Below are 26,096 nucleotides of genomic sequence, written 5' to 3' on the forward strand. Positions count from 1 at the left end.
TACACTATGATACTTGAAGAGATAGACATGTTCTCTGAGTTTTATAGTTCCTCCTTTATTCACCCCTCTCAATTAGTGTTATGGCGGATATGAAATAAAACTGGGTGGGAGCAATATACATTCCTTTATTCAAGTCTTTCATGTCATTATGTGCTTTTTACAATTGTCTGTTGTTCAGAAATAATTTCAGCACTCGTATTCATTACCAATTAATGCATAGTTGAAAATCTAGAGTCCTTAGTGGGTCTGTTAATAATATACAGCTGAACTGCTGAGTAGCTTGTAATGCTGCTATGCTATGACCTGTAAATACCCACAAGGATCTGAACTCAGTAAAAAGCATTACATACTAAAGAAAACAATCACAAAGTATAAGCCATCATTATTTGTTTTTTTATTATTATTTAAATTATAGTTATAATTATTATAGTCCCAACAATTTGAGTAGTGCTTTGCAAAATAAGGCAAGACAGTGCCGTTACAATAACATTCAAGATAGGTAGTGTTTGGAGGGTCCTGTTTGTCAGAGCTTGCAATGTAAAGGATTTTAGGGTAGAACATGGTTAATACATATTTTTTATAACTGCGTACCATTTGAGAGAGATTTTCCTTCACTTCCTGTCCTATGGACATAACAGCAAGTGACAGAAAATCCCTACATAGAGAGCTTTTTGCGGAAACAGGTGTCTTCATTAGTTCTGGTGACAACACAGACAATTCTGTTTTCCCTCTCTTTCAGCCCTGTTGACAAGTCACCAACACAAAGAGAGGGTAAACCCCCAGGCTGGGGCACAGACAGAATGAAGGGCATGGCAGGGGTTCTACCCCCTTACTGCTCTTTTCAGAAAAAAAAAACTTTTAGCTTTTGGTACACTTTCAAGGCTCATTTTTATATTAATAATGTCCTCTAAAAAGTTCCTGGTTTTCTCTACCTTCCAGATATATATCCGGGAGCAGGTTTAAGTTATTCCCTTGACAAGATGTGATGGGAAAGAATGCGTGAGTATTTCAGTGATGATCAGGTTAAAAGTGGATGTGTAGCCTAAGCTTTATCTTTGGCTAGAGTAGGAAATGGTTAAAAAGTTACGTTAAAGTGATTCTTCTCCACTTTGGAGATGCAACAGGAAAATCTCTTACAAATAAAGGAAATGCCCCTCTTAAACATTTGTCACCAGAAAAGGTGCTTTTTCTAACTCCAAAATCAAAAATGCTAATTTTTCCATCACATTCTGTCCCAGTGACAATGGTCACCAGCATGCAAAGCTAGTAATTAAAAAAAAAAAGACAATCCTAAGTCCCCGTTCACACTGGGGCGACCTGTGAGGCGACCTGGTCGCCTCACAGGTCGCCGTAGGTCGCCTTCCATAGGGAAGCTGCGGACCCGTTTTAATAGGAGCGACACAAGTCGCTCCGACTTAGAAAAAGGGTCCGGAGCTTCTTTGGGGCGACCCGGAGCGACTGTCGTAGACTTCAATGTTATGAAGTTCGTGCCGGCCGCTCCGAGGTCGCGGTGCGCTGCTCGCACCGCGACCTCGGAGGTCACCCCGGGAAGTCGGATCGCCCCAGTGTGAACGGGGCCTAACTCTCCTTTCCTGGAAAAAAATAAAACATCTTTAGCTACATTTTAATTATGTTGCATGTTCCTGCTTATGGATAATCATGATCAGTAAAACACTGAAAATCTTCCAATCATTGAAACTTTGCTCTCTCTCTGTAAACTTTAAAACGTGTAAGTCACTTGAATATGCAGAACATAATTACATACGAGGTCAGCTAACTCTGGAGTGTGGCCTATTCCTCAGCTGTGGCCTCAGGCAGCTTGGCTAGTTATTGGTATGCTTCAATTTACTGCTCTCAGTCCTCCAAGATGTCACACAGTACAGCAATGTCAAGAATTTGTGTGGAATCTACTGTAAGCGGCGCATTTACTATGGGGAACAGTCTTCATCTTTTTCAAGAGGATGGAAGGAAGCAAGTGAAAACCTTTTAGGCCTCATGCATTTCTGCAGGTAAATTGATCTTGGAAATATAGACAAACTTTACACTTCCCTGTCTATCTCTCTTGTGTCTACATGGGTTTAGCTGTGGAAAACTAAGCAAAATAGTCTTGGAACACACAAAATTCTTGTTTGTTTAAACACAGCTAGACTAGATACGTCTAGATACGCAAATTCAGCCATAGCATTACATGTTTCCAGATGCCTTTGGAAATGAGCTCCAAATGCATCTAGATGCATGCATTTTGATGCCCAGGGGCCTTAGAATCAAGGGTCAGGTTTGTAAACATCCTGTATATGGATACATGTTTACAGGTCCACAGTTAATTGCCAACGTCTAAAGCCCAACTCTGCGATCAATCTGCTCATATACTGAATTATCATTATATACTGCCTAGAGGAGCGAGGTAGTGATGAAGAAGCAAACGGGGCATGCTGTATCACACACTACTGTTCTTATGTAAAAATCTGATGAAATACAGAGGGGCGCTGATGGGGATTGGCTGATTGCAACACACAGTGCTAAAAAAAAGTACATTATTCATTATTCACTGACAAAAGTGAATTTTTTGTGTGGAGTTGGGATTTGATAAAAATTTGGACTATTTAACTTAGGGGTGTACTCACTTTTGTTGCCAGTGGTTTCTACATTAATGGTTGTGTGTTGAGTTGTTTTGAGGGGACAGCAAATGTACACTGTTATACAAGCTGTACACTCACTACTTTACATTGTAGCAAAGTGTCATTTCTTCAGTTTTGTCACATGAAAAGATATAATAAAATATTTACAAAAATGGGAGGGGTGTACTCTCTTTTGTGAGATACTGTGTGTGTGTGTGTGTGTGTGTGTGTGTGTGTGTGTGTGTGTGTGTATATTTACACGCGCACACACAGTATCTCACAAAAGTGAGTACACCCCTCACATTTTTGTAAACATTTTATTACATCTTTTCATGTGACAACATGAAGAAAAGGAAGAAAAATCACTGCAAGTTGGCAACAGGGTACCTTTAAGAATGGGAATTATTTCAATGTCAGAAAAGAAAGCAAAGTTGCAATGAAACATGAAATAAATATATATGAGAACATTTTGCAGGCTACAGACACGGCAGAATAATATAAGGAACAGAAGACACATACACCTCTAGAAAACCTCTCAGAAAGCACAGATGAAGTCCTGGAACCGTAAATAATATTATCTCCCATTTTTCCTCTGAGGTGGGCGATATATGGATGTCTGATGCTCCTTCAGGTCAAATTTATCATGTCCCTCCCTAAAATAGCAGTAAAATAATAATGCAAGTTACTTTTCTGATAAACATTGAAAGCACAACTGAAACACTAATTTTGAGTTAAAAAAAAAACCTATTAGGGCTGATTCACATGGACTGCTCAATAAAACCATGCAAAGAGCCATGTTTAATCAGCCTGGTGGTCCCTGCAGAAAGTCAGTTAAATTCAATGACAGGCTGACAGTAGCTCAGATCGTCACTGATCTTACATAGTTACATAGTAAAATCCCAATCTTTGGTCTTTCCAAGCCCTCATTTAGCTCGCCTAGGCGAGAGCTCTGCAACGTCAGAGATATATTTAATAGTTACATAGTAGGTGAGGTTGAATAAAGACAATAGTCCATCCAGTTCAACCTGTGTAGGTGTGTGTGGCCGTAATCATCTTGCATACCCCTGAATTTTCTGATTCTTGAGATGTACGTCTAAGAGTCTTTTGAAAGCCCCCATACTTCCTGCAGAAACCACCTCTTGTATTAGAGAATTCCACAATCTTGTAGCCCTAACAGTAAAGAACCCCCCTCGTTGCCTGAGGTTAAAATGCTTCTCCTCCAGACACATTGTATGCCCTCTAGTCCTCATGCAATCTTTCCGACTGAATAGCTTTTTTTCTATGCTGAGATCACCATTGAGATATTCATAAATTGCTATCATATCCCCTCAGGCGTCTCTTCTCCAGGGAGAATAAATCAAGCGATTGCAGACGCTCTTCATAATTAAGGTACTCCAATCCCCTAATTAGTTTAGTTGCCCTTCTCTGGACCTTCTCCAGCTCCAACACATCCCTCCTGAGGACCGGCGACCAGAACTTGACAGAATACTCCAGATGTGGTCGGACCAGAGTTTTATAAAGTGGTAGGATTATAGTTTTATCTCTGGAATACATCCCTTTCTTTATGCATGCTAATATTCTGCCTGCTTTGGCAGCTGCCGCTTGACATGGCATGCTATTGCTTAGTCTATCCTCTACCAGGACTCCCAGATCCTTCTCCATTTTTGATTCCCCCAAAGGTTCCCCCCCTAAAGTGTATTGTGCTTTTATGTTTTTAGTCCCCAAGTGCAAAACCTTACACTTCTCCACATTAAACCTCATTTGCCATGTCGTTGCCCACTCCGTTATTTTGTCCAGGTCATTCTGTAGGATATCTGCTTCATGCTGTGCAGTTATTGCCCTGCCCAATTTTGTGTCGTCTGCAAAAACTGATATAGAGCTACTGATCCCATCTTCAATGCTATTTATGAATAAATTGAACAGGGTTGGTCCCAGGACTGAGCCTTGGGGGACCCCACTTACCACCTCAGACCAGTCTGAGTATACGCTATTAAATTACCACCCCTTGGACACGCCCTTTTAGCCAGTTCCGTATACAAGAGCAGACATTGCGGTCGATGCCTGCAGCCCTTATTTTATAAATTAAGCGCTTGTAGGGAACTGTATCAAACGCCTTAGCGAAATCCAGGTACACCACATCCACTGGTCTCCCCCTATCTAGCTCACAGCTCACCTCCTCGTAGAATGTTAAGAGATTGGTTTGACAAGAACGCCCATTTGTAAACCTGTGCTGGTTACTGCTGATGATGTTGTTGTCTTTAGCAAACTCTACGATCTAGTCCCTTATCATCCCCTCCAGAAATTTACATACTATCGATGTCAGACTGACAGGCCTATAATTTCCCGGGACATGCCTCTGCCCTTTTTTGAATATCGGTATCACGTTAGCTTTCCTCCAATCCCCTGGTACATTTTCTGTCATAATACTGTCAGCAAAGATCAGGAACAGTGGTCTAGATATAGTCTTACTAAGTTCTTTGAGTACTCTCGGATGCACGCCATCCGGGCCTGGTGATTTATTTGTGTTAATTTTATCCAGCCTTTCCCTAATTTCACCCTCTGTTAGCCATAGCGGCAAGTCTTCAAGCACATCCCTGGGTGTACATCCTTGGTGGACCCTCTGCAAGGCTGTACTAATTAATGCCCCTGTGTTAATGAGCCCTAATAGTGATGATGGGAATTATTCAGTAGACAAAACCTTAAGTCAGAATGTGACATTTAATATGCACTTCCAGTAAACCAAACTCAAATAGGGATAATGGATAGAACAGTACCTGAAACATTTCTTGCAATAAAGATCGTCATCACAACCATGGCAGCGCAGGACAGCATCCTCATTACAGATACAGCACCAGGGCAGCTCTTCCTCATCGCTATCTGCTACTTGTGCTTTTACAGCTGTGGGTCTAGCAGGTTGATTCTGTGCAGGTGGTTTGTTCTGTGAAATTATGAGGAAAGGTGAATAACCCATAACACACAGACGGTGCAAAGGACTTGAAAATAATGACAAATGAAACAGGCTGTACCAACAGCAACAAATGTTGACAGCATTCAAAACAGCCAAATTTGGCGTTTTGAATGCTTTTAAGTGCAGAGGAGGGGTTTGGGGTCTTTTAGACCCCCCTGATCCCTCCACAAGAGTACCTGTCAAAAAAATAAATAAATGTAATATATTGCAGCTTGGCAATCATTAGATGTGATGGCTGCATTAGTGTTCTTTTTTAGGCTTTTTCCCCCTCGGTTTTCACCTGATGACTTGCTGGCCAGCTGATCACCTGGTAATATGGGGGGAGGGGAGAGTTAGATGTACTAGCAGATTTAGATACATTAACCAATTGAAACCAAACTCCAGCTCACACTGCATTGACACAAGCAGTTACAGTAACAGTTTTTTTTTACATTTTGGGATAAAGGTTTTACAAGAATAAATAAAAGGCGATCAGAAGCACCCCTGTCAGTAATAAATACTTTGTCCAAACACTCGAACTGCTACATGTGCAAGAGAGCTAGTTCTTTAAAAAAACAACAAAAAAATCACTCATCTAAGTAGGGCTGGGTGTTATAAGGCCAACATCCCTGGAAAAATGGAAAAAAAAAAAAGAGAACCCCCCCTGAGGGAATGGGACTTTAGAGGCCAGAATAACACCATAAATTGATTAAAACATAAATTTATTGATTCAACATAAAATCAGCTATATAGAAAGAGAGCCAAATGTACAATACAATTGCATAACATGATAAAATGTTTGTCAATTCAAACAAGAAAAAGTTGAAGCACGGACTAGTGAAGACACCCATCACCCTACACGTTGCGGGAAACCCTTCATCAGGGGTGTGAGTAATGAAGTCCTAAGTGCTGAAATGTAGGTATTTCTGCAATAGAAAGTACACAATAATAGTATACAGGCAAAATATGTGAAACCGAAGAGATTTATACATGAATATGCCAGAAGACAAAATCTCAGATTATCAACATACTGCAATCTTGTGCATATATATATATAAGAGTAACATATCAAGAAAAATGGCCAAGTTGAGTTGGAGAGGAAATGTAAAAACAGGTTGACTGAAGAAAAGTAGGAAGAGCGTCAGGAGTGGAGATGAAGAAGAGGTGGTCAGAGATATCTCCAAACAAGTCCCTAGAGGGTCCATGTGTAAAATGAAGAATAAATTGGAAAGAAATATAAATAATGGATGTATAAGCAGCAAAAATGCTATCTATAGAAATCTTAGATATATAACACTATTAGAAGCCCATAGTACACCAAAGTACCTGTCAGGCGAAGATCCAAAAGCTTAACTTGCGTCAGAGTTCGGATATTACCGTAGATCAATATGAATATATGAAAGTCAGAATGAAGTAATCACATTGGAACCCAGAAGTGACCGGCAGGCATTACATAGTGACCGTCAATCAATGGCTAAAGGGAGTACAGATGATCCAATCCCAAAGCCCAGGTAATGCACACATGAGCTGCAGGAAAAGAATCATGAAAGTGTGTATAAGCAAAAGCATGGACAACACACTGCTTTTAAAACTGCAGCATAACGCTGCTTAATGCCAATAAAAGTGAATGATGTGAAAGAAGGCTAAATGTGCCGGGCTGAGCCCCCAAATAATAAAAACATGCTGTAAAGAAGCCTACCTAGTCCGGAGAGACAGTGCCTGGGACCGCCATCTGGGTCAGTGATCAGCCGACTGGCGGGACATAGAGACCCATGATAAGGCCGTCTTTGGCCAGAGCGCACGCCACGCCAGCCAATGGCCGCACGGTGCGCGCATGGCAAAATGGGCAATCAAGAACTTGCAGACTGTGGAGCGCACGGCGCCGCCCCCAAAGAGGTCGGGGCCGCGTCATGTGTTCCACGGTCTCCGGCGCAACAACCAGGTCGTGAGGGCGGCGCTGCGTGTGGAGAACCGCCCAGTAGACGCTGGAGAGCAGGGGGAAGAGTGAGAAAGACCGAGCGCAGCCAATGCCCCATCTGTCATTCAAACACGGAGCCCCCCGGGTGCGCTGGGTGGAGACAAACTGTGAACCACCTGGAAAAAAGGGAAAAGACATAGGAGGGAATAAAAAGAGAAAAAAAAAGAATAAAGAAAGAAAGAAAGAAGAAAGGAAAAGGGGGATAGAAAAAGAAGAAAAAGGGATGGTAATGTAAAATCAAAAATGGAGAAGGATCTGGGAGTATTGGTTGATGATAGATTAGGAAACAGCATGCAGTGTCAAGCGGCAGCTTCCAAAGCCAACAGAATATTAGCATGCATAAAGAAAGGGATGCATTCCAGAGATAAGACTATAATCCTTCCACTTTATAAAACTCTGGTCCGACCGCATCTGGAGTATTCCATCCAGTTCTGGTCGCCACTCCTCAGGAGGGATGTGTTGGAGCTGGAGAGAGTCCAGAGAAGGGCAACTAAACTAATTAGGAGATTGGAGGACCTTGACTATGAAGAGCGTCTACAATCGCTCGATTTATTCTCCCTGGAGAAGAGACGTCTGAGGGGGGACATGATAGCAATTTATAAATATCTTAATGGGGATCCCAGCTTAGAAAAAAAGCTGTTCATTCGAAGGGATTGCATGAGGACTCGAGGGCATACAATGCGATTAGAGGAGAAGCGTTTTAACCTCAGGCAACGCGGGGGGTTCTTTACTGTTAGGGCAACAAGATTGTGGAATTCTCTACCACAAGAGGTGGTTTCTGCGGGTAGTATGGTGGCTTTCAAAAGACTCTTAGACTTACATCTCAAGGATCAGAACATTCAGGGGTATGGGAGATGATTACAGCCACACATACCTACACAGGTTGAACTAGATGGACTATTGTCTTTATTCAACCTCACCTACTATGTAACTATGAAAATATAAATGGGGAATTTGGATGAAGGGAAAAAAAAATAAAAATGAATAAAAATAAATATAATATAATATAAAAAAAAAAGAAAAAACACAAAAAGTAAAAGGTAGAGACAAATTATTATTTATTAAACCATCCTCCGGATACATAGTTGTTCTTGTTGGGTTTGTTTTCTCTTCTTTTTATTCCCTCCTATACCTTTCCCCTTTTTTCCAGGTGGTTCACAGTTTGTCTCCACCCAGCGCACCCGGGGGGCTCCGTGTTTGAATGACAGATGGCGCACTGGCTGCGCTCGGTCTTTCTCACTCTTCCCCCTGCTCTCCAGCGTCTACTGGGCGGTTCTCCACATGCAGCGCCACCCTCACGACCTGGCTGTTGCGCCGGAGACCGTGGAACGCATGACGCGACCCCGACCTCTTTAGGGGCGGCGCCGTGCGCTCCACAGTCTGCAAGTTCTCGATTGGCCGTTTTGCCATGCGCGCGCCGTGCGGCCATTGGCTGGCGTGGCGTGCGATCTTGGGTCTCTATGTCCCGCCAGTCGGCTGATCACCGACCCAGATGGCGGTCCCAGGCACTGTCTCTCCGGACTAGGTAGGCTTCTTTACAGCATATTTTTATTATTTGGGGGCTCAGCCCGGCACATTTAGCCTTCTTTCACATCATTCACCTTTATTGGCATTAAGCAGCGTTATGCTGCAGTTTTAAAAGCAGTGTGATGTCCATGCTTTTGCTTATACACACTTTCATGATTCTTTTCCTGCAGCTCATGTGTGCATTACCTGGGCTTTGGGATTGGATCATCTGTACTCCCTTTAGCCATTGATTGACGGTCACTATGTAATGCCTGCCGGTCACTTCTGGGTTCCAATGTGATTACTTCATTCTGACTTTCATATATTCATATTGATCTAATATCAGAACTCTGACGCAAGTTGAGCTTTTGGATCTTCGCCTGACAGGTACTTTGGTGTACTATGGGCTTCTAATAGTGTTATATATCTAAGATTTCTATAGATAGCATTTAAAAAAAACAACAGACTTACTGGCCAAATCACCAAATAAAAATAATGAAAAGAAAGCCTAAAAAAAAAAAAATGAAACTAAAGCAGCCAACAGATCTAGGAATTGGTAAGCTGCAATATAATGAATGTTTGCTTTTGGATTTAATTCCGCTTTAATTGTTCTGTTTAAGGGAAACACAGGCAGTTCTTACTTCAGGCTCTATAATAATTTTTAGTTTATAAAGCTTGATCATGTCTTCAGGATTTTTGTATAATGGAGGGGAATGCATATAGGTGGGGGTGGTGTGTGTGGTGGGGGGATAGACCGAATGGAGTGAGAACTTTAGGAGTGTGTCTATAAATGTTTCCATCTTTTAGGTCATAGCACATCAAGTGCTAGTAAACCAAACATAACTGCACTTGCAGATTATTCTTGAAAACATTTCACGACTTATGCAAGTGTCTTGTTTTGGAGGAAATCTTCCCTTATGGGTATTTTAATCTCCAAAATGTAATTACTATATGTCATGCACATGAGGTTTTCTGCAGCAGATTCCGTTACCAATCACTATCCAGTGGCCAAAAGTGCATTGTAATATTGCACTCATTTAAAGGAAATCTATACTGAAGAAATATGAGCTCTGCCATCACTGACCTCTTTCTAAGTTGACTGGCTTTCCTTTGCTTCATTATTTTTTCAATCACTGAAGCCATTTCGAAAATAGAGCAATGTGGCAGCTTTTATACTCAATGAAAACAGACCAACTTCTAAGCCTAGGGATGCTAGAAATACTATAGGTGCTTCACTAGATAATAATTTAGCTTCAAGTTATTATTGCAGAATAAAGTGTAACCAATATTTCCCCATCTGCATTCATTTCCTTTAGGTCTGTGTCTACAAATTATTCTGCTCTCTCAATATCTCTCTTTGTAGCTACCCAATCAGATGCACTGAGAGCAGAGGCTACAGGTGTAAGTTCTAATCAGGGATGAGCTTGGATGTATTCGGATGCTAGTCCAACCCCACGTGAGAGAGCCCATCAGCAAGCAGTTACTTTATTGGGTCAATCATAAGTGGCCAAGGTATTCCCCATAGCCACACTTATACACGCACCTGGTACAGTGGGGATGGAAAGTTTGGGCACCCCAGGTAAAAAATTGTAATAATGTGCATAAAGAAGCCAAAAGGCATCAAATTACAGATTAAACATTCTTATAATATGTCAACAAAAGTTAGATTTTATTTACATCATTGACACTTTCAAAATTACAGAAAACAAAAAAATGGCGTCTGCAAAAGTTTGGGCACCCTGCAGAATTTATAGCATGCAATGCCCCCTTTGCAAGGCTGAGACCTGACAGTGTCATGGATTGTTCTCAATCATTGTCTGGGAAGACCAGGTGATGTCAATCTCAAAGGTTTTAAATGCCCAGACTCATCTGACTTTGCCCCAACAATAAGCACCATGGGTTGTTCTAAGCAGTTGTCTAGAAAACTGAATCTGAAAAAAGTTGAAGCTCACAAAGCTGGAGAAGGCTATAAGAAGATAGCAAATCGTTTTCAGATGTCAATATCCTCTGTTCGGAATGTAATTAAGAAATGGCAGTCATCAGGAACAGTGAAAGTTAAAGCAAGATCTGGAAGACCAAGAAAAATATCAGACAGAACAGCTTGCAGGATTGTGAGAAAAACAATTCAAAACCCACGTTTGACTGCACGATCCCTCCAGAAAGATCTGGCAGACACTGGAGTTGTGGTACACTATTCCACTATAAAGAGATACTTGTACAAATATGGTCTTCATGGAAGAGTCATCAGAAGAAAACCTCTTCTACGTCCTCACCACAAAAATCAGCGTTTGAACTTTGCAAATGAACATATAGACAAGCCTGATGCATTTTGGAAACAAGTTCTGTGGACCGATGAGGTTAAAATTGAACTTTTTGGGCGGAATGAGCAAAGGTACGTTTGGAGAAGAAGGGGCACAGAATTTAATGAAAAGAACCTCTGTCCAACTGTTAAGCATGGGGGTGAATCAATCATGCTTTGGGGTTGTATTGCAGCCAGTGGCACAGGGAACAGCTCACGAGTAGAAGGAAAAATGGATTCAATAAAATTTCAGCAAATTTTGGATGGTAACTTGATGCCATGTGTGAAAAAGCTGAAGTTAAAGAGAGGGTGGCTTCTACAAATGGATAATGATCCTAAACACACCTCGAAATCCACGGGGGATTACATCAAGAGGCGTAAACTGAAGGTTTTGCCATGGCCTTCACAATCTCCTGACCTCAACATAATTGAAAATCTATGGATAGACCTTAAAAGAGCAGTGCGTGACAGACAGCCCAGAAATCTCAAAGAACCGGAAGACTTTTGTAAGGAAGAATGGGCAAAGATACCTCAAATAAGAATTGAAAGACTCTTGGCTGGCTACAAAAAGCGTTTACAAGCTGTGATACTTGCCAAAGGGGGCAGTACAAGATATTAACTCTGCAGGGTGCCCAAACTTTTGCAGACGCCATTTTTTTGTTTTCGGTTATTTTGAAAGTGTAAATGATGGAAATAAAATCTAACTTTTGTTGACATATTATAAGAATGTCTAATCTTTAATTTGATGCCTTTTGGAGAAAACTTTTGGAGATTTTTCTATCTTTCCTTGGCTTCTTTATGCACATTAATACAAATTTTTACCTGGGGTGCCCCAACTTTCAATCCCCACTTTATATGTATCCCAAACCATCAAAACACAGAAAGGAGTGCCAGACCAAATCAATTCAAGACCATTGTAATTGTTGATAAAAACAAAAGTCACATAAAAACAGCCGATGCATTATGGGGGCAACAACCCACTCCCTTTATCAGGGCTCAACACAAGATACAACTTGGATGGATTTAAAAACCCAGTGACTTTACGGATCTGTATTAGACACAGTATTGAACTATCCTCATGGAGGAACAACCTGACAACAGTTGCTGAGCAGCAATGGAAGCCTTGCATTTGTGTGGCTGTATGGCAGAGGATGCCACATCCGCAGATGATTGGCCCAGTATAGCGACAGCTCCCTGATAAACATGTTTACGGAAATTTGGAATAGAATCCAAACATACCCAAGGTCCTCTAGTAATGATACCCCCCTAATAAAGAAACACATCCCTGGCAACTTTTAGATGAGCAAGTTCCTCCCTGCTGGCCTCTGAATGGTGCAGACTTTAGCTTTGGTGTCCTGATAAGTTGCTCAACAATGGTTGCCAGGAACTGGTCTTTTACTTTGGCTCAGATGGAAAAGCAATGCAGTGTCTGGGGACACTGAAAGGAACCATGGGAGGTGTAGTTTGCAATCATCCCTTTCCTCCATCCCACACACACTGGCTGTTATAAAGACTGGAAATATTTATAAAAAACGCCAGTTACAGCTATGCAATGAGGAGATGAACACATTATCAAAGTAAGAAAAAATATATCAGCAATACTAATACGATAACGATTAGAGCAAGTGATCAATGCTCTTTAATAATACCCAATATAGTGAAAGTGACTTTAATACTCCTTTAAATCTATTTCAAACATACCATGCTGGATGAAGGAAGTTTCTTTGCTACTTGAACGTTTTCCTTGGTATCCTCCGTTCTTCTATGTTCAGGGGGAATATTGTAGCCACTTGCCTCATCCAGAGCACTTTCTTCAGCCAGCTGTGAACATTTCCACAAGCAGTGAGTATGGTGAATGCAGCACACATCTATATAACCTTTGCAACACATCACACCTTGCACAGCCAAATGACAGCCAGAGATAAAAGTTTCACTCTGATTAATTACTGTGATGCAATACAAGCGGATATTATTAAAGAAATTTGAATAAATAAGGTCCTCTGTGTTCGGCTTTTCCTGAGTAGTTCAGAGATATATATCAGCATTAATGACTTTCAGGGGTATTCTTCCCACAGGCAGGTAGGAAAAGAAGTGATAACTTCAAAGAATCAAGAACACCAGGAGAACTGCACTCTATGGTTATCGCAATTAACTATAAACATTAGTGGATTTTCTAATCACTTTCCCTTAGGTTACTACGTACTTTATATTATAGCCTCAGGATTTTTCCTAATATTGTCCAGAGGACAGTATTGCCAAGAATTACACAGGGGCTGAAAGAGTTTACAGTCTCACCTGCTTCAGGATCCTCTGAACACCTTCTTCCTCTGTTTCTTCATCACTGTCAGGCAGTTTGATGTTGTCCACAGTTACTGTAAAATAAAAATATGCAAACTGAAACTGACAAAGAAGTGACATTTTGACTGAGTTTGTGTAACTCTCAACAGATGTAAAAAGACAATTTAATTCAGTTATGTATTCATTTAAAAATAGTATATTTAATTTTGCATAGGACTAGTGGAACAAGTAATAGGGTCCTTGGTGCCTTCATCTTGGATTTGAGAGCAAGCTGTGGCTTCCTATGGAATGACAGCCGTCTCTGCACTGTGTGCGATCATGTGGCGCAGAGAGACTGGTCCTGCAGCCTCCTGGTACATGTTCCAGGAGGTTGGTGGCAGGGTAAGTGATGTAATTCTTACCTAGGTGATAAAAGAAGAAGTGGGAGGGTACCTGTCAAAATGTTATCAGCTGCCCATAAAAAAACATTTGAAGGTGTTAGGGGCAGGGATGGGGAGCAGTATAAGAAACACTTTCACTTATAAATAATAGGTTCACTTTTAAAATGTACATTTTTTTTGCAGGTAAAAAAATTAGCATTTATTATTTTTTTGTTGCAGGAGCCTGGAAAGCATTCCACCAGCAATCAGCAGATCGCTAATGCCATGCAGGTCTCCTGCACACTGTCAGTGTATCAGGCTTACCCATACAGGTAAGTCATTACTTACTGACAGGAAGACGCAATGAACTACCACGGCACTCCACAGCGCCTTGGTAGTTCATTGAACACTACATACTAAGGATGTCGGAACTTGTAGTTCATTCAGACACATGGAGCTGTATGCCTGAATGACACGGCTGTGTTTAAGGAGCCCGGCACGGCCACCCTGCTTTCAAAGAGTGGCAGCTAGTACGGGGAACTTCTCCCCATACATCTGCCACAGGGAGGGGGGGACAGTGGGTGAACAATGCAGCACTGGGAACATGTGGCATGTTCCACCCTAAAAACGGGTGGAACATGTAACATGTTCCCAAAGGTTACCTTATCCTTTAAGTGAAGGTTCGCTTAAATTGTTGACATAAATAGCTAGTAAATGCATCTTCAAACAACTTTTATGAATGCCTTAAAAAAAAATAGACTAAATCAACTACACAAAAAAATGGGATTTTTGACATACCGTAAAATCCATTCTCTGATGTTCATTGACGTTCTTCTAAACCATTGGGCTATACTGCCCCCTACAAGAGTAGGACACAAGGAAGGAAAAAGCTTGACTATGCCTATGGGCAGTCCCAGGGGGTATACACCCACTCAGTTTTGTTACAAGCAGTGTCAGAAGAAAGCCAACTCCACAGAGGGGTGGGTGCTGTGTCCATCAATGAACTTCAGATAAATGGATTTTACAGCAAGTCAAAAATCCCATTTTCTCTTTCGTTCATTGACAGACACAGCTCCTGATTCTTCTTAACATCAGGACGTCCCAAAGCAGTGTTAAACATGAGGGGTGGGAAAAACATCAGAAACAAATTTCCAAGGCTAACCATAGCCAATCAGGTAACATGGAGCTCTACCATGAACAACTGGAGCTCACCTGAAAAACAATACACTCTTAACCACTTGCCGACTGCCGCACGACTATCAGCCACTCACAGGCAAAGTGACGTAGCGCGCTCCCGCCCCCACTCGCTGCCTAACTTCCCCGCGCGTGTGACCGGCGGACCCGATGTCCACCGGTCACTCGCGATCGTCCGTTACAGAGGGAGAAAGGCAGGCAGCTAATATAAACAAAGCCGCCTGTCATTCTCCCCTGTGTAAGTGCAGAGATCATACGGTCCTGCTATGTAGGATCGTATATCTCTGTAGTTACACAAAAGCCACGCCCCTTTACAGTTAGAAGCACGCCCCTAGGGACACACTTAACCCCTCCTTCTCCAATAAAGTTAACCCCTTCCCTGCCAGTGTCATTTTTACAGTAACAGTGCATATATATAGCACTGATTACTGTAGTAATGTCACTGGTACCCCCAAAAGTGTCAATAATGTCAGTCATGGGCCTGATCTGTCCGCCGCAATGTCGCAGTCCCGCAAAAAAAAAAAAAATCGCAGATCGCCGCCATTACTCGTTAAAAAAAAAAAAAAACTATAAAAATGAAAAAAATCTTTCCCTTAGTTAGTAAACACAATAACTTTTGCGCAAACCAATCAAAATACGCTTATTGCAATTTTTTTTACCAAACATATGTAGCAGAAAACAAATTGGCCTAAAATGTTAAAAAATTTAGATTTTTACTTTTTGGGGGGGAATTTCATATAAAAAAACGTGAAAAATATTGTTATTTTTGCAAAATTGTCGCTCTTTTTTTGTTTATAGTGCATGATCAAAAAAAAAAAAAAATCGCACAGGTGATCAAATACCACCAAAAGGAAGCTCTGTTTGTGGGAAAAAAAGGACGTCAATTTCATTTGGGTACAGTGTTGCACGACCGCGCAATTGTCCGTTAAAGTCACGCAGTGCTGAATCGCAAAATAGGGCCTGGTCAGGAAGGGGGTAAAATCTTCCGGGGCTTAAGTGGTTAAAGAGGACCAGGTCCTCTAAACAGCAGCCTGCAAAACCTTGTGGCCAAATGAAGTATCCGCAGATGCCAACACATCCACTTTATAAAAACGTTGTAAAAGTGTGCACCAACGACCAGGTGGCCGCCTTGCAAACCTGCGTCACTGACACATGAAGACAGAAAGCACAGGAGGCACTAGGCGCCCTAATAGAGTGTGCCTTGACAGGGAAAGGAGGAACTTGACTCTTGATGGAATAGGCCTGAACCGCCGTCTGTCACATCCATCTGTGAATGGTCGTAGAGGAAGCGGACAACCCTTTGTGAGGTCCGTCCTTGAGCACAATAGAGAGTCTGACTTCTTAAGACTCCGTAGCTGCCAGGTACAGGCACCCTAATTGCCCAGGCCTGGGACACAAGGCAATACAATGTCCTCAAGCAAATGAAAGTCTGAGACCACCTTAGGAAGGAATGATGAACAGGGGCAAAGCACCATCTTATCCTTGGGAATCACAATAAGGTGAACGACAGGATAACGCCACCAGTTCCGGCACTCTGCGCGCAGGAGGTGAAAGCCACCAAAAAAGGCCACCTTCTGGGACAGCGAAAGCAGGAAAAGCACCTGAATATTTTCAAAGGGAGGCTTCTGTAGAGCTGAAAGCACCAAATTAAGATGCCATGGAGGCAACAGAGCCCACAATGAAGGAATCAAATTTCGGACACCCTGAAGAAAGGTACACACCAGGAAGTGTGTGGCCAAAGGTCGTTTATGGTACTCAAGGCCAATTGCTGTTCAACCCCCGTTGAAGGTAGGTTAAGATCCGATCCACTGAGGAGTAGCAAGGATGAACCCCAAGAGACTCACACCACGCAATGTACGTCTTCCACATACAACGAAGTAGAAATCACTGACTCAGACAAACCTCTATCCATCAGCATCTGGGGTTCAAGAGCCAAGCCATCAAAGCCAGCAACTGTAAAGCAGGATGGAAGATTTGTCCTTGGGACAGCAGATCCTCCCTGAGAGGAATTCCCCAAGGAGCATCGGCGACCAGCCGTACCAAGACTGGCTAGGCCAGTCTGGAGCCACTAGAATGACCAAAATCCTTTCTGCCTCGATCCTGCACAGGAGTCGTGACAGGAGTTCAAGAGGACTGGAAGGAATCGGCAGCCCATCTTATAATGCCGGCTACTTACCGAGCCGACAGGACACTTCTTGTGCCCCCTTGTTGATTGACATAGACCATGGCCATGGCCTTGTTCGAATGAACTGGTACTGGACACCCCTGAAGACGAATTGTCCAATGAGCCAGACAAGTCTGATCACTTGGAGTTCCAGTACATTAATCGGCAGTCTGGCAGGGGGAGAAGGATTTTCCTTGTCGAAGCACCGGAGAACGAAGCCACCTCTAGAGACTGTGGATCCTTGTCCCCTTTCACCAAAATCTCTTTTGCAGAGATCTTGTGTGAAACTGTGCGAACAGACCGCCTTAAAGGTGGACACCATCAGGCCCAGCATCCGCATGCAAGCCCGGAGGGATGACAGTCTGCTGAACAACCGAAGCTGAATTGTCTCCTGCAATGTCTGGAGTTCTTCCAGAGCAAGAAACACTCTGGCTGAGGCCAGAGTCAGACTCAGCCTTGTTTTTGAGGACAGAACCAAAGCAGACTTCTGAAGGTTCAGAATCCAACCAAACTCCCACAGAGTAATCTCCAGATGTCCATCAGAGCAGTCGGGGACTCCGCTTGCAGAAGATGATCACCCAGGGACTCCAGTACCACGATTCCCCGCTGACTCAAACAATGCCAGAACCGGGCCCAACACTTTGGTGAAGACCCGAGGAGCGGAGGCGAGACCAAAGGTCAACGCCACAAACTGATACTGCACCTCACCCACGGCAAAACAGAGGAAGCGCTAGTGACCGGCACATATTAGAATGTGAGGGTAGGCGTCCTTGATGTTGATAGAAGCGAGAAGAAAACCCCCTGATGTAGGGACGCCACTACCACGTAAATGGACTTCATGCGGAACTTCAGTAACCGCACAAAGCAGTTTAGCGTCACAAGGTCCAAAATTGGATGTACCTTGCCTCCTTCCTGGGAACTGTAAAGAGGTTTGAGTAAAAACCCCTGAAAAAGTTCTGAAGTCGGGACAAGAACAATCACCCCTTAAAGTAACAATTCTTGCACTGCCCCAAAGAGACCCTGTAAGTGATCTGGAGACAAGTGCAGGTTGGAAGGGAAGAACTTTTCCAGAGGATAAGACCGAACTCGATCTTGCATCCTGACCGAATAACTTTGTGGACTCTCTCGTCCTGTACCCGGGAGGTCCATGGATCCTGAAACCAGTGAAGACGTCCCCCCACCCCAGATACTGGTGAGGCAGCCTTGTCCACAGGTCTGGAAGAGCCCATTCGCGGCTTACCAGACCAGGTCTTCTAGGAACCTCCGGTGGAGGCCTTGACTTTTGATCCCTTGTCTCAACACCGTGAGGGACGAAAGAAACCTCTCATGAGCCGAGGAGAATGGCCCACGTCTACGACGGGGCTCCTTGCCCTTGGTAGTTGGCGGAAGAAGAGTACTCTTCCCCCCTATGAGACCCTTAATGATGTCATCCAAGGAAGCTCCAAACAGGTGATCCCCTACAAGGGGGAGATCAGATAAGGCCTTCTTAGAAGTCTAGTCCGCAGACCAGCATTTCAGCCAGATAATAAGCCGAAGGACCACTGCTGATGCAGACAGCCTAGAAATCAAAGGAGCTACATCCAAAGAAGCATCACAGATAAATTGTAGACCCTGTATCAACTGATCCGCCAGCTCCGAAAGACAGGGGAAGCTGTGTCCCGGCGTAAAAGTTTAGCCCACTCGGTCAGAGTTTGCGACACCAGGGCAATAGTAATAACCGGACTAAGTGCCGAACCAGCGACAGCGAACATATGGCGGGCCAGAGCCTCCGTTCTCCTGTCAGCTAGATCTGTAAAGGCCGGGAATTCCTCAACCGGAATTAAGGTAGCTTTATTCACCTGGAATCCGACGAGTCCACTACAGGTGGGACTGTCCACTTTTAATGCAGTTAATCCTCATAAGGATACTGCAAGGCATAAACGCTTAGGAACCACTATGTTTTGGACAAAACCACTCTTTTTGTGACAATGCTGTCAAAGAAAGCAGGAAGGGGAACACCCTCACCGCTTTGGAGGGAATATGGGTGCCGAGAGGGACCAGCACCTCCGGCGCAGCATTAGCCTGCAACCCCAATTTTTAAAATGTCACGCACTGACACAAACAGTGCATCCACCAGCACCTTTTCATTAGTGGCTAGAGAAGCAGAAGAATCATCCTATCTGAGCACTCGGGGTGCGTGGATGCAGACCCAGCAGGGCGACTCGCGTCTGTGGCCGCTGAAACAATTTCAGGGTCTGATGTAACAAACAGGGGAGGGCCGCCAACTGAGATCCCGCAAAGGGGACACTGACTGAGGGCCCACCAATGGACCTCCTACTGGATCCCGCAAAAAAGGGGAGAAGGCGGTCGCCCGAGCCCCTCCATAGAGGCCCGCATAATAGTAAATAGCCCTCTTAAAAGGGGGCCGTCCACCATGACGTGGAGGCACAGGCAGGGTACCCTGATGGTCCCGCAGCGCTAAAAAGGGGCAGGTGCCCCACACAATAATGGCGTCAAGGCTAGCTGCATGGCCTAGTAGGCCGCAAGCGGCGGCCTAAATTTTTCTGGGCGCCCAGGCGCGACCCCAAGTGAAGCCGACCACCCAGGGGCAATGGAGGGGATGCCCAAATGGCAGGCAGTGGGGCTTCAGCCACCTTCACAGGTGCCGTCTCAAATGGTTTCCGATCCATAGGCCGCAAAGCCATGGCCTACATTTTTGGCCGGATCCGGCCGTGTGAGGTGCGGGGACCAGTGGATGCTAAACCATCCACTTCCCCCAGCTGCCGCAGGGAGCCCAGAGGACATCCCTGCCCTAGTCACCAACCCCCCCATTGCGCATCAGAAAAAACCTGGTCACCAGCAACTCCAAAAAGCCCCCCTTTAGAGCATGTGGCAAAAGCCAGCTCATAACCTTACCCATGGAGGGGGGGGGGAGGGGCAAAGACTCACAGTGACCATGGAAAGTTTAGAGGGGCTGGGGGGAAGACAAGGAAACCACTGTCCCTGGGAGGGGCCCACGTCCACCTCAAAACACTCCTGGAGTAGAGGGGGATGTAGCTACTTACTATACCAGGAACAGAGTGGGCACCGCTCCGGACAGATCACCGCTCCATCGGAATGTGGGTGGCTGTCAGCCAGGAGGAACTCAGACTGAGGCCAGGTCATATGCGCCCTCGTGAGACGTTTAACTCGCAGGCCATCCTCCGTGCAGTGGGGCTATGTCGCCCAGTCCTGCAATTGGTTGTAGATTCTCACAGAAACAAAATAACAAAGCTAGGAAAAAAATTCCATGTAAAAAGAAAGAATCACAAGGACCAGAGATCCCAGCAATGTACTAGAGCCTTACTCCTGACTAGGCAGAAAAAAACTTAGTGCCTATAGCTGAGAGTGGGTGTATACCCCCTGGGATTGCCCATAGGCGTAGTCAAGCTTTTTCCTGCCTAGTGTCCTACTCCTGTAGGGGGCCGTATAACCCAATGGTTAAAAAGAATCAGGAGCTGTGTCTGTCAATAAATGAAAGAGAACATTTATTTGCAAAAGGACAAACAATTGGCTTTTTAGGATTGGTTACCTTTGTCTGGATCTTTGCCTTGTAATGAAGCAAGTCTCTTTGCAATTTCCAGCATTTTCTCTTGTCTGGTATTCTCATCTTTCAGTTCTGCTACAGCGTCTCTTAAAATCCGGTCCTTCTCCCTCTCTAAATATTCTGCATCTAGTTCATGATTAATGTCATTTTGGCTGTCTACTTGATCAACTTTATTCAGATTGTTAGTGGGTGGTACACTGAAGTCTGTATTACAAAAGTAGATTAAGAAATATTAGTAAAAGATTTTTTTAAAAAACATGTTCTCTACCAAATGTACAGTATTTTATACAAATGGCATACTTTATAAAAATGTGCAAACACAAGCTTTGCATGAAGTAAAGTTGTAAAACAATTTTTGGCAATATAAACTGAACAGATGATAGCAGCTCTGGGGTCCTTGGTTCAGCCAGGACACCATCTGCATGGAGTTTGCATGGTCTCCCTGTGTTGAATGGGTTTCTTCTGGGTACTCTGGTTTTCTCCCACACTCCTGGTAGGCTAACTGATTCCTATCCAAACTGGCACTAGTATGTGTATCTATACATGTGAGAGAAGACCTTAGACTGTGAGCTACTTGAAGATAGGCAATGTAATAAATATACAACATGTAAAACACTGCTTAAATTGTCAGCACTATATAAATAACTGTAGTAGATAATAAATAAACAATAGAGATTATCAGCTGAACTTGGTCGCTCCCTTTTCAGCTTCATATTCTTACAGCTGCTGTTTTGGGCATCAGACATTTTTTTTAACTGCCTCTAAACTCCCCTGCATGTTATCCTATGTGTTCATGCACACATACACTTTTACCAGAGAGTTTAGTGGCAGAAAAAAAAAACCCTCTGCCAGCGCGTTCTGGAGCAGCAGCGTTTGGCAGAAAAAAATGCGGACAGCTTCTAAACTGAGGGGCAGGATTTGGGGGCCCCCCTTGTTAAAGGGGGCTTCCAGATTCTGATAATCTCCCACCTGCAGGCCTCAACATTTTTTTGGTGTGGGGTTCCTCTTAAAATCCATACCAGACCCAAAGGGCCTGGTATAGATAGGGGGAGGACCCTCGCACCATTTTTTCCCTATTTTTTTTTATTGAAGACAATGTTTATTTTTATATTCAGCTGTTAGTGGGGAACCCCGCTGACAGCTAATGACTCATCTGTTTTTATGGACACGGCGGCCAGCTTCCCAGCCCGCTCCTTATTACCCAGCTATTCACTGGTTAAGGATGCCAGCGGCTCTGCTCCTTAATGCTGAAGCTACTAAACGTAGCTTACACGTTAGGCTAAACACTGCTAAACGCCGGCAAAAAATGCTGTAACATAGCAATTGACCACTCTTTAAATTCTGGCTGTTTTCTCTGATTTCCAATACATTTTTACAGAATTTTTAGCATAAATATAGTAAGTAACCTGTTGTCATATTAACAATGTACCACAGACAACAGCAGAAAATTGGGTTACGATTATGTGCAGTTCCTCTTAAATTCAAAAATTTTGTATAAGAGACTTTGAACACTTTGATCCAGAATCTGTTTAGCAAGGGCAGGTTCACCAGGTGAGCATCATCCAGGGCTATTAAAACCCCTGAAGCAATACAGAGAGTGGATGGTGGTGTGTTAATCTGGTTGGCACCGTGTACCATTGGGTAACCACTTAGCTTAGAGAAATTCTACTGGATCATGGGGAGATTAATGGATAATGGGGAGATTATTAGTATCCTTTTTACACAAAACACACTTGTTAAAATCTGATCATACTGAACTTAAGTTGTCAGAACTGTAAAACAGGCAGAGAATATAAAAGTTAATGCTGAACTTCAGGCAGACACAAAGTAATGCTACCATGTAATCATTATTCATAATTTAATGCATTTTTCTAATGCAAGCCATAGCAAGTACCTGAATTTAATGTGGTTTCAGCTTCTTCTATCCTTGGACAGCACAGCTCAGAAAGCGGGAGGAAGAAGCAGCACAAGGACACAACCAGAAGACAAGAGGCATGCTAACTGGATGAGAGCGGACAGAGAGAGGAGGAGCTCATCACTGTACTGTTTCTCCTTTCACTGTCCAGTCACAGGGTGGGGGTGAGAAGTTCTGTAAATGCTGGGAGTGCACAACATGTTTTAATATCACACATTTTTGGATTGTTAGGTCTCATGCACATGGGGCTTTTTAAAAAGCGAGCTACAAAGCCAGTTCTGAAGCCAGGAAAAAGCAGCTGTAAAAACGTGCTTTTAGAAGCGTTTTGTATTGGTGTTCATGCAAGTTTTAGCCATGTTTAGCAGTGTTAGCGTTTAGCAGCCTTTCTCTGCCCTCTTCTATTTCCAACCTCAAATCCAACTACTACAGCTTAAAAATGTCTGACGTAGTCTAACACTGCATGAAACCTTTAGCAACGTCAGGCGTTTTTACAGCTTAACGCTGCTGCTCCAGAACGCACTGGCCCTGGGTTTTCTTTTTTTACAGCTCATAAAGGCCTAAGCCTCTTGCAGTTCCTAAAAGCCTGTGTGCATGAGACCATAGAATAACATGGAGAGGCCTTTTTAAGCTGCAAAAAAAAAAAAAAAACGTCAAACGCTCCTAAAAGCAGCTGCAAATGGCCCTGTGTGCATAAGGCCTTACTGTCCCATTATTGCTAGTATGAGGCCTTAGTATGAATTGTTACTCCTAGCATCACTATTAAAGTGAATTTAAAACACACAAAAGAAGCAATACAAAGAGAACAGGATACTTTCTCAAACGAGTACATGGTACAGCAGGCACTTATCAGGAATATGAAATGTTGGGTTTACAAACCTTTTAATTTTAGCAGAATTCTAACAAAATAGCAAAGTATAGGAACAGACAAGATTATATATATATATATATATATATATATATATTTTTTTTTTTTTAAGTAGGAAAAAAACATGCCCTAATTGTTTCAGTAAGTGAAATTTAAAACACAAATGAGAAAGATCATGTCCCTCCCCACCAGGCAGGTCTTGTGGGACAGTGTGTAAATCTCAAGACCAAATGGACAGAATTACAACCATTTTGGCAGATATATTTTGTATGCATTTTATCTGTGTATTTAGCTTTTGTCTGGAGTTCAGGTTTAATGTCAGGGCCAAATTTAGGTAAAGATTTCCTGCTCTCTTAAGAAACAAGTAACCTAGAATTTCTAAGCTAACAGACCAATGGCATAAGAATAATCCAGATATCTTGGATCAAAATTGGCATGAATTCTTCAATTCTTACTTTGATACCACTATATCTGCCAGGGGTAAACTCATAATTCACAAAAAGTGCAGCGCTAAACAAAAAAATTGAAGTACAGTGACAAAAGTTCATTCAAATGACATTATAAAAATCAAATAGGAGTAAGTGTGGACTGGAGTGACTAAGAATCCCAAGGAAAGTCCGAATAAACAAATCCAAAAGAATTTGTGATAATAGTCCCTCCTTCCTGTGACACCCAGGGAATGTGTAGAGTGGGGACACCACGGTGCACTAGTAGCCATGGCTACTCAAATGAATGAGAAAGCCTTGCCAGATAAAGCCTATCACATGGATCTCAGGAACTCCAAGGGGTATAAAGCGTATCATATAAATCTCAGGGACTCCAAGAAACCATAGAAGACGGCGTGGAATAGTTAATTCCTCCAGGAAGCTCCGTACAGGTCAGATGGATATATAGGAAAAGAATGTACAAGAGACCATAGCGTAATCCCATAAAATACAATGGTGAAGTTTATTTCAGAAAAACTACTCACATAAATGTAGTATAAGCAAGCACATATAGTATGGTGGCTGGGAATTCAATCACGGCGTCCCGCATGTATCCAGTCACATAAACAATGGTAGCCGGCTCGGAGAAGGGGCGTGTGGACGTTGCCTCTGGAGTCACCAACGTTTCGTCATCAAAAGATGTTGTCTTGGCGACTCCAAGGCTTTTTGGTAAGCTGCTTCCCATACTAGTGCACCGTGGTGTCCCCACTCTACACATTCCCTGGGTGTCACAGGAAGGAGGGACTATTATCACAAATTTTTTTGGATTTGTTTATTCGGACTTTCCTTGGGATTCTTAGTCACTCCACACTTACTCCTATATGATTTTTTTATAATGTCATTTGAATGAACTTTTGTCACTGTACTTCAATTTTTTTGTTCAGCGCTGCACTTTTTGTGAATTATTTGTACCTTTGATCGCTGTCTGTGGATCTTGTGCTGGCTGCTTTGTTATTTACTCAAAAAAAAAATTTTTCTCACATTTTTTTTATCAATTATTAGCGCAGAAACACCCCCCCCCCCTTTTTTTTTCCAGGGGTAAACTCATCCAATTATAATGTTTCCACAGAATCTATTACACACCACTTTGATTATTTCAAATGCATAAAAAGAGAGCGATACACCAATTTGCCACAAATGTCAAAAAGATAATGACCCATTACATATGATCTGGTACTATGAGAAAGTTAGACCTTTCTGGTCCCAAATTTCTGCTTTGATTTCCATCCACTTTGATATCGCTAGCATTTAGTAACCCAAAGTAGTGACTTTTGGCTATATTTAAGGATTTGGACACTAATGCTTAAAAAAACATATATATATATATATATATATATCTGAGATTACTTCTGTTTCATGCAATAAAAACAGTGGCTCTTTAATGAATATATACTGACCTTCCCTGCCTTAAAGGATAACTAAAGGCAAAACTTTTTTTCTAGTTTTGTATGGAGTAGAGATGGATTAGAACATCTGTCAGTTTTTATTGCTGTGTCCATTAGAGAGATTCGCCCTCTCTATTTGTCCTGTTTACCGTTCTCATTAAAAGTGAAAGTAATTTTTTTTTTTTTTAAAGGTATTTTATTGAACAAACAAAACAATATATAACAGAGAAATAACAGGAAGCATGTCAATTGAAGAGCTAAAAAAGACACACAAGACTCCATTTCACAACAAAAGCCATGACAAAAATAACATACATAACTGTCAGCCGTAACATTAGTATAGAACCCTCCCAGCCAGAATAAAAAATCTTCCAGAGGCTGTAAAACCATTGGCTATGCAGAGTCAGAAACTGAAGAAGTAGTCCGGTCAGAGTCCACCCAAAAAGACCAAATTCTCCGGAACTTCTTGGGGCAGCCTCTGGCCTCATACGTCATTTTATACAGAGGCAATGCCTGAT

The 26,096-nt window shown here is 42.8% G+C and overlaps 1 protein-coding gene across 1 annotated transcript in view; it reads right to left on the bottom strand.

Moving 5' to 3' along the window:
• Window positions 1–2,978: 2,978 nt before the first annotated feature.
• ZFYVE19 (zinc finger FYVE-type containing 19) overlaps window positions 2,979–26,096 on the bottom strand; it is a 74,261-nt gene continuing 51,143 nt past the window's right edge. Inside the window, exons 7-11 of the mRNA XM_082275192.1 lie at window positions 20,914–21,132; window positions 13,644–13,720; window positions 13,050–13,169; window positions 5,393–5,556; window positions 2,979–3,271 (exon numbers count right to left, since the gene is read on the bottom strand). Of these exons, the coding sequence (XP_082131318.1) occupies window positions 3,193–3,271; window positions 5,393–5,556; window positions 13,050–13,169; window positions 13,644–13,720; window positions 20,914–21,132 (659 nt within the window). The 3' untranslated portion in view covers window positions 2,979–3,192. The remainder of the gene's footprint in view (window positions 3,272–5,392; window positions 5,557–13,049; window positions 13,170–13,643; window positions 13,721–20,913; window positions 21,133–26,096) is intronic.

This window comes from Pelophylax lessonae, assembly GCF_965119305.1.
Source record: "Pelophylax lessonae genome assembly, chromosome: 13".
NCBI classification, from domain to species: Eukaryota; Metazoa; Chordata; class Amphibia; order Anura; family Ranidae; genus Pelophylax; species Pelophylax lessonae.